Source organism: Penaeus vannamei, chromosome 1 (genome assembly GCF_042767895.1).
Source record: "Penaeus vannamei isolate JL-2024 chromosome 1, ASM4276789v1, whole genome shotgun sequence".
In the NCBI taxonomy this organism is placed as follows: Eukaryota; Metazoa; Arthropoda; class Malacostraca; order Decapoda; family Penaeidae; genus Penaeus; species Penaeus vannamei.
In genome coordinates, this window is record NC_091549.1 from 20,358,294 (window position 1) to 20,368,293 (window position 10,000).

A 10,000-nucleotide genomic window follows, 5' to 3' on the forward strand; every position below is an offset into this window, starting at 1 on the left:
AAAAGCTTTATGATACTTGGTGCCTCCTTATCATGCATTCATTCCACGTAAGTTTGGATATGCAACATGCCACCGATTCAGGTTGTCCTCATGTGCAGGCATGATTTCTAAAGGATATGAAATTCCAAACCTTCCATTTTCTCATTCGCAAATCCACTGCATTTTGTTAAAGGGATAAAATTCTTGGATCTAAAAATTCGACCAAGGATTATGAGGGCGTTTTGCTTCGTAAAGCTAAATAAACATACACTCTATGGCCATGCTTAGATAAAGATAAGGTATGCCAGTTGAGTATCGCATTACATCCTATCGTTTCTATATCTGCATCGTGTAAAGTATCTTAATCATTGGAGCAGCCTACACAAGTGTTTGTTAATAGGAAAGCTGACTTTTAATAACTTTAAATGCAATTCTATGTAAACATGTTTTGCTCTATATTTATTTGCATCTAATGATTTAAATAGAATTTTCCTGTTAGTCGACCTCTTTCACGCAAAAAAATAATTTATTGAAACTATAACTGGGATACAACATTGCATCTGATTGATGATGAACGTAATTTTACGTTATTATTTTTTTTATATTAATTTCCAGTATTTAGATTGAGAATGCTTATAAATGATTTTTTCGCACACGGAAACAAGATAATATGATTTATAGTATTTTTGACGAAACTTGGATGGTTGACACACACATGAAGGTGCAGTTTTAATTTATAACGATTGCTGCATACCTCTTTCTTCCATCAGATTCTTAGCGAATCAGGAGCCATCCAGAACCCCACTGAAAAGTTCCTAAAATATTAACAAGTGATTTCCAGGACTGTGTAAAAAGACACATGAGCTGTACAAAATGTCCCTAAAAATACTGACGACAATAGTTCATTTCTTGGGAAAGAAATAGTTACCTCTAATTTGGCGACAACGGTTATTTCCCAGGCAAGAAATGGCTGCCTCTAGATTTTGTAATGCAAAGGAAACTTCAGTCCTGAGAAGTCAATCAGGTTCTTGGCTACTTTGCCTATTTACGAATATGCTTAATCACATTCGCGAACTCACGCTTATACACGTGTCTACTCTCGTATATTTGTTCATGCGCACACTTCCTGTACACATGTTCACATATACCTAGCTCTTGGTACTCATGTTTAGTATATAGGAACTCGAGATATGAAGACGGGGCTCTAGAATTTAGCTAATGATTTCGCTCTGCCAAAAACTTTCAAGAAATGAAAAAGTTGTACAGGAAGTAGTCATACTAACGATAATTGGAATAATGAGCAAAGTACTGATAAGGACTGCGATAATAATGGTGGAATGAGGATGATGATGATAATGCAAGTGTGGTGATGATTATGGAATAATGATGGAGATAGGGTGATGCTAAATATGTGATAATGATGGTAATAATGTAATAATAATGGTGACGATATAATGATGACGTTGATGCAGTGATGATGGTGATGGTGAAGTAATGATGATGGTGACGGTGCTGGTAAAGATATAATGATGAACAATTAAATGTAATGGTGCTGACAGTAACGATGTAATGATGGTGAGGATGCAATGATAATGGGGATAACGATGTAATGATGTAATAATGATGGTGACGGTGATGTAGTGATGATGCAATGACGTTGATGATGCTATGAAATGGTGACGGTGATGATGGTGATGTAATGATGACGTTGACGATGACAATGTAATGTAATGATGACGATGATGTAATTAAATGATGGTGATATAGCGATGATGAAGGTGATGGTGCAGAGATGATGTTGACGATGTAATGATGGTGATGATAGCAGCATTGCCAGTAAAACCGGATATTTCTACCATGATAACTATCAATGACATATTAATAGCAAGAATAATCAAACTATCAACAAAATATCAGTTGATTATAATTTTAGCCGTCTCCATTAAGCTCTCACATAGGCCTATATTGAACACGTGTTAAACATAAAGCGTTTTAAGCAGGGGAGCGCTAGAGCAATAATTCTTGCCAATAGACCGTTCCCTGCTTAAAACGCTTTCCAAGGCAGGCAACCCTTGTTCAGTGATGCCAGACATGTGGAAGTGTCTTTCTATAAAGTACAAATCATAACAGTCCTTGGAGAGCACAGAAATGTCAAAATAAAACACAACATATACATACTTGGGTTTTAAAAGCAATAGACAAGTATTCCAACTAACAATTCTCGGATGGAGATAACTTATGCATAAGTTGAGGTAAACATCTTTCTCTTTTGCGCTAAAATATGCTAATGGAAACGAAATGAGGTTTAGCTCATTGATTAACATCAAGCGTGGAGATAACTAAATCCACAGGCATTAATAAGTATATTCAAATCCATTAGCATAATATAATATAGGTGGACCCACATAATGACTACGAAATGGGTGGAACGATTTGCATAAAGCTGAGAAATTAAAGATGAACGAAAGTGTAATCTGCAAAGATGCTAATTATGTTTTATATTTCCTGGCCTGTTTGAGCTCTCTCTCTCTCTCTCTCTCTCTCTCTCTCTCTCTCTCTCTCTCTCTCTCTCTCTCTCTCTCTCTCTCTCTCTTCTCTCTCTCTTCTCTCTCTCTCTCTCTCTTCTCTCTCTCTCTCTCTCTCTCTCTCTCTCATATATTTCCTGACCTGTTTGAGCTCCCCCCCCTCTCTCTCTCTCTCCCTCTTTATATATTTCCTGACCTGTTTGAGCTCCACCCCCCCCCCCCCTCTCCCTCTTTGCCTTGTCTACTCTCTCTCTTCCACCGTCTCTCTCTCTCACCCACTCCTTTGTCTGGAAATAAAGGCATATATACACGGATAAGCATAAGGAGCATACAGTACATAAATCAGTCAGTACTTTTTTGTGTTACTATAGTAGTGTTTTCGTAAATTTGCATCAGTTTGCTTTATCGCTGGTTATATTTACACGCATCGTCCGATACAGTAACATCTATTTTTGTTTTTCTTTCTGCTGTCATTTAAATTAATTCACTTTATAAGATTTCTCTTAGCCTTTATGGTGCTCTTTGCTTTTAGATCCATATTACAACTTGATACACACCCACGTTATAATAACAATATACAAAATCGAAGAAACGAATTGAGACACCGTGTGTTTGAAAGGAAAAATTCCAATGATTTCTAATGATTTATAACATTTAAAAAAAATCTCTGGGTACATAATGATCTGAAAAATATTTACAACGCATTTCCGTTGTAGAATATAAGCGCAGCCAGGCTTTTCTGTAGAGAGAGAGAGGAGAGAGAGAGAGGGAGAAAGAGAGAGAATATAAAAAAAAAAAAAAAAAAAAAAAAAAAAAAAGAAAAGAGAGAGAGAGATAAATAAATAAATAAATAAATAAATAAATATATATATATATATATATATATATATATATATATATATATATATATATATATATATATATACCTCTAGCATCGAACTTCAGCATTGGTTTCAGGTTTGGAAGGGCGATGTTTAAACGATGACTTAAAATTGCACAACGCATTGCCGAAACCCTGAAATCTCTCCTAAACATCTTTGCTAGAAGTTACATGTGTTAATTTCAGATAAATGATGACTGCTCACTGTTTCTTCTTCGAGAGATATGGCAAAGCTTGTTTGAAAAAGATTCGTGCTCCAAGAACAGAGGTCCTTCCCGGAAGATAAGTTTACGAGCCAGCATAATTTATGGCGAGGGAGTTTTGCCATCAGAATGAAGACTTGAAGACATCCTGTGCTCTAAAGATATCCCATGGTCAGGTTATTCAGCGCGAAGACCCCGAAACTCCCAAGAGAAGGCTGATGCAATAATTGTATAACATGGCAGTCATTGCAGATAACAGATATTTTCCTTCTCTTGTACTTCTGCAACCATGGTGACTTCGCTTGCGCTACTGTGAGGTTGCTTCCAGTATCTGGCAGAGGAGTTTTAGACATCAGATCAACAGTAAATGCACACAAAGGTACACCAGAACTTTACATACACTCACAGGCTGTGACGCAGTGGCTTCTTGTTTCGAAATTGAAAAGTTCACAAGGCTCAAGATACTGAAAACCGCAAGACATCGACCGGATTTGATAGGATTAACGGACGCATCTCTCTCTGATGTGGAAGACAGGCTACTAAATTCATGCTTGCTATCTATGGCGTCAAAATACAATACGCCCACAGAAATATGTAAAGAACATGGCCTCAGACTAGTTAGAAGTAAAGCTGCTGCAACTTCTCTTTGTTCCTTGCCACCAACTACTCAAGCTTTCAGGTAGGACAAGCTCAAGTTGCACTTCCAAACAGCAATTTGTCTGAAATCCCTGGAATCGGATTCACCCAATCCTGATCCATCATATAGATTGTCCAAAGGAGTGGGATCCAGCTTCCTCCGTGCAACACCTGTAGCTAGAGGTGTAGAACTGGTGCCAGAGGAGATACTGCAACTGATAAAAGGCTCGTGTCGCGGTGAACTCCCTTGTCATTCGAACAGGTGTAGAGGTAGGAGTGCTGGCATTGCATGTATTGTATTCTGTGTTTGCCACACTGAAGAGTCATGTCGCAACAGATCTACAGCGTATGAATAAGATGAGCATGATACATGAAGCTGATGACAAACTGATTTAACAGTATTCCAGTAAAGATGGATAAACTTGAATGTATCGAATAAGTTTTTAGACATTGAAAAACCGATGATTAGATATGAAAATGAAGTCTCGAGCTCTAATATTTCTGGAAATATAACATATTACGCTTGTGGCTATCTTGGATTTTCCAAGATGGCCAAATTCCCCAAGGGTGAGAAGTCGACACCCATCTGGATTTTGGGGGTCGTAGTGGTAAATAATCAAAGGTAAAAACTATATGGGTGTTGCACTAAGAGAGCTTGGAATATAATCGGTTGTTAGTATTTCTGTTATGATAAGTGAAATTAATCAATAACATGATAATCACCATTTCTCCCTAATGATTATTACATTTCTCATGAGTTGTTACTATATACTGATAAAATACTTCCGTTAATGTTACTACCCGTTTCATAGTAACTTTGTCATATATTATATTGGTGTCTTTATTTTTTCCTCATATCAACCTCCCTCTACATCCTGGTTCAGCAAAGTGAATTCCCACACAATTAGACCACATGACTGCGTTACCCCCTTGGCGTGGCTCTTTCTTGCCATCGCATGTTTAATTTCACGCAAAAATCAGCTTTTCTGCGTCTCCTGCTTCATTCCTTTCTAGCCTGTTACTGATTTATCTGCTTGCAACGTCTGAATCTCAACCTTGTGTGTTACTACTGTCTTCCTTTTCTGTTCTTCCTCTTTCTCATGGTGTATTTTCTCGCAACTCACGTGGGAGAGGTTTCAAAAATCTTTAAAAAGTCACAGGACTGGAGCAAGCATTTGCTGAAGATATTAGTGATCTGAATGGATTTATGGAAGAAGGATAAGATTCATGGATTTAATACCCGTGTAATCCATTGTAGAATATGAGTCTCCTTGGAAATTTTCACTATAAAAAATACTAGTAATGTGGCCTGGAGCAGGAATTAATTACATGTATGTTTATTCATGAATGTGTCTGTATGGAGAGAGAGAGAGAGAGAGAGAGAGAGAGAGAGAGAGAGAGAGAGAGAGAGAGAGAGAGAGAGAGAGAGAGAGAGAGAGAGAGAGATAGAGATAGAGATAGACAGATAGACAGATAGACAGATAGACAGATAGACAGATAGACAGACAGACAGAAAGACAGAGAGGGGGAGAGGAGCACATTCCTCAAAGTCTTACCTTTGTCCATTTAAAAAGCTGATGGTTGGCGAAGTTGGCAAATCCTGAAAAAAAAATCGTTCGTATCATCCCTGCTATTATTAGCATTTTTGTATTTCTATATATAATTTAATATATATTTATATCTATAATCCAAGTATTATATAGTAACTGAAATCATCAATCCATGCTGTCATTTAATATACTACCATCGAGTGGCATTTCACAACCGAAAATAGCGTACAAGAATTCCGGGGTTTCCGAAATACCCCTAAAATTTACCGTGATTCCGGATTTCCTGACAAATCTATTAAGGATTTCCGGATTTCGAGGTATTTCCAAAGCTGTTGCAGCCGTTTAAAAGCCATCAAATTATCGTTAATGTTCCAAAAACTAAGTTGTTCACTTGTTACTTTACAGGTTCCACAAGAAAAAAATAAAATATGACTCATGGTTACTGTAGCGCTTTAGACAAAAAAGAAAAAAATAATAATCTCGATTTTTCTATTGTGGACTTACCAGGAGTGAATCCGGATTGCTCCAGTCTCTGGTGCCTCAGTAGATGGTCTCTGATACGTCTCAGAAGGATGTGGGCGAGAACCTTGCCTGGTACACTGAGCAGTGTGATGCCTCGGTGATTGCTGCAGTCCCAACGGTCCCCCTTCCCCTTCCAGAGAGGGATGACCACACCCCTCAACAGGTCAGGAGGAACGGAACCGGACTGCCAGATGGCAGCCAGGACAGCATGTAACCCCCGTGCCATAGGTTCACCACCAGCCTTTAACAGTTCAGCTGGTATGCCGCAGATACTAGCTGCTTTACCACTCTTCAGCTTCGAAATCGCCCCTCTAACTTCAGTTAGGGAGGGAGGGTCCTCACTGATAGGTGGATCTGGCAGCGGGATCTCGACACTACCCGCATCCAAGTTAACTGTTGGTGGGTCAACCTGGTACAGCTGCTCAAAATACTCAGCCCAACGTCCCCGCACCGCAACAGGATCTGAAACTATCTGACCACTTACTGAGCGAACTGCTGTCACCTGTGAAGAGGGCTTGGAGTTCAGCTTTCTCAGGGCTTGGTATGCAGGACGAAGGTCATTTACTAAGAAATGGCCTTCTACCTCCTCTGCAAGACTCCTAATAAACTGTTCCTTGTCCCTTCTTAACAGGGACCGAGTTCTGCGCACATGAGAACGGTGCAATTCCCGATCCCCTGTCAGACGAGCCGCACGACATGCATCTGTGGCTTCCAGTGTCTCCCGCGAGATGGAATTCTGTACTGCTCTCGGGCGTTTATTTGAGCGTTTCAAAATAAGTAATCTTTCCGAAAATTTGCGGAAATAGACATAAGAGGAAAAAAGTAAATTCAGTTGACCTTGTAGCTGCATTCATAACATCCTGTGCTGCTATTTAATTGATATAATGCCTTACCAAGACCGCGCTTAGGCCTTATGTCTGGACTTGTGCGTCATCGTTTCTCCAGTATCTTTTGCTCCATTTCGATAAAGCTTTCTTTCCCAAAAATGATTCAATAGTGCTGGTAGATTATAAAATTCCGTGTACCCAACAGGCCAGTCAAATCGCTTGAAACTTGACACAAAGCATGTAACTATGAAATCGTGTCAGCAATTTCTGATAAATCCACTTGTCCGATTTTCAAAAAGACATTTCAGACGTTAACAAATTCAAAATTGCGTTATTTGAAGACGGTACGTTATATATGTGTGTGTATATATATATATATATATATATATATATATATATATATATATATATATATATATATATACATACTGTTTAGCAGTTCATGACCTTATTATTATTATTATATTATTGTTATGACCTTGCTTGACGGGGTACACACGAAACCTTTACGTCTAAAAGTCAGGCGTAAATCATTTGTGCTATCTTTAAATCATTTGAATATATTCTTATATTCTGCGTTTAAGTCTTAATCACTTCCTGAAGGGTTACAAGAACCTTTAAAACAATACAAAGAAGCCATGTCCGGCGCGACTATTGTTCTGACACTCTCGCGTAGTGTGCTTTCCGAGGGGTTTTAAAGGAATACTTGGTACTATTGCCAAGATTATGTAAAACTGCTGCGATTGGAACATTTCCGAAATTTTAGGTTTCTTGGGATTTTCTGAAGATTTCCGGATTTGCAAAGTTTTTCTTGGGGACCTTTTTTTTCTTTTCTAATCTTTTTTTGTTTTTTTCTTTTTTGATTTCCAGATAGAGTGCACGAGATTCCCGAAGAGAAATGCTCCTCGATCACCATTATTACACGAGATACTAAAACCGCCATTTTGATTTTCGTAATATACCCAGTACTCATATGAGATGTATCACTTACCAGTATTGAAGTAGGCTTGATAGCTTACATTGTGACGCCACCTAGCATATCTTGGGGCCCTCATATAATTGTAGAAGGAAACAATGGATCTGCAAAAGGAACACCTCATTTATTCAAAACATTACAGCTCACTATTCAGTAATTCCTATACCGCATTCAGTCAGGGAAAATAAACAAGAACTGGCAACTCAAACTGGACTGGAGCGTTCCGATTTGCTGTCTCATATTATTAACACGATAATAAGGCGGAGATGAAGGCAGCAAACTTTGATGAGGAATAAGGAGATTATTTAGAAGGTTTACACAGTACACATTGATAATGAGTCTCAGCTGATTACATTATATAAGAGACTTGGCGAAGGGACAGGTGGGTTGTCATTTTTTTTGTATAGTTGCAAGGTCTAATTTCTCAATGCCATTTTCTTTATTCCTTTACAATATACAGCGGGAATCTCTGAGGACGAGAATGGAGATTTTTAACTGGTGAAAAATAAATAACTGTTAGAAGGGGAAAACGAAATACTTTACGTAAAGTCGATGCTCAGGCTTGCATTCAACCGATGCAAAATGGAAAATATCTGCTGTTATTGATCACACAAAAGAGAGAAAAATGAAAATATCTGCACTGTTATTGATCACACAGAAGAGAGAAAAATGAAAATATCTGCACTGTTATTGATCACACAAAAGAGAGAAAAATGAAAATATCTGCACTGTTATTGATCACACAAAAGAGAGAAAAATGAAAATATCTGCACTGTTATTGATCACACAAAAGAGAGAAAAATGAAAATATCTGCACTGTTATTGATCACACAAAAGAGAGAAAAATGAAAATATCTGCACTGTTATTGATCACACAAGAGAAAAATGAAAATATCTGCACTGTTATTGATCACACAAAAGAGAAAAATGAAAATATCTGCACTGTTATTGATCACACAAAAGAGAAAAATGAAAATATCTGCACTGTTATTGATCACACAGAAGAGAGAAAAATGAAAATATCTGCACTGTTATTGATCACACAAAAGAGAAAAATGAAAATATCTGCACTGTTATTGATCACACAAAAGAGAGAAAAATGAAAATATCTGCACTGTTATTGATCACACAAGAGAAAAATGAAAATATCTGCACTGTTATTGATCACACAAAAGAGAGAAAAATGAAAATATCTGCACTGTTATTGATCACACAAGAGAAAAATGAAAATATCTGCACTGTTATTGATCACACAAAAGAGAAAAATGAAAATATCTGCACTGTTATTGATCACACAAAAGAGAAAAATGAAAATATCTGCACTGTTATTGATCACACAGAAGAGAGAAAAATGAAAATATCTGCACTGTTATTGATCACACAAAAGAGAGAAAAATGAAAATATCTGCGCTGTTATTGATCACACAAAAGAGAGAAAAATGGAAAATATCTGCACTGTTATTGATCACACAGAAGAGAGAAAAATGAAAATATCTGCACTGTTATTGATCACACAAAAGAGAGAAAAATGAAAATATCTGCACTGTTATTGATCACACAAAAGAGAGAAAAATGAAAATATCTGCACTGTTATTGATCACACAAAAGAGAAAAATGAAAATATCTGCACTGTTATTGATCACACAAAAGAGAGAAAAATGAAAATATCTGCACTGTTATTGATCACACAAAAGAGAGAAAAATGAAAATATCTGCACTGTTATTGATCACACAAAAGAGAGAAAAATGAAAATATCTGCACTGTTATTGATCACACAAAAGAGAGAAAAATGAAAATATCTGCACTGTTATTGATCACACAAAAGAGAGAAAAATGAAAATATCTGCATTGTTATTGATCACACAAAAGAGAGAAAAATGAAAATATCTGCATTGTTATTG

The 10,000-nt window shown here is 37.2% G+C and overlaps 1 protein-coding gene across 1 annotated transcript in view; it reads right to left on the reverse strand.

The window, feature by feature from the left end:
* LOC113823800 (sialate:O-sulfotransferase 1) overlaps positions 1-10,000 on the reverse strand; it is a 23,812-nt gene that overhangs the window by 2,640 nt on the left and 11,172 nt on the right. The window contains exons 6-7 of the mRNA XM_027376488.2: positions 8,114-8,202; positions 5,780-5,823 (exon numbers count right to left, since the gene is read on the reverse strand). Of these exons, the coding sequence (XP_027232289.2) occupies positions 5,780-5,823; positions 8,114-8,202 (133 nt within the window). The remainder of the gene's footprint in view (positions 1-5,779; positions 5,824-8,113; positions 8,203-10,000) is intronic.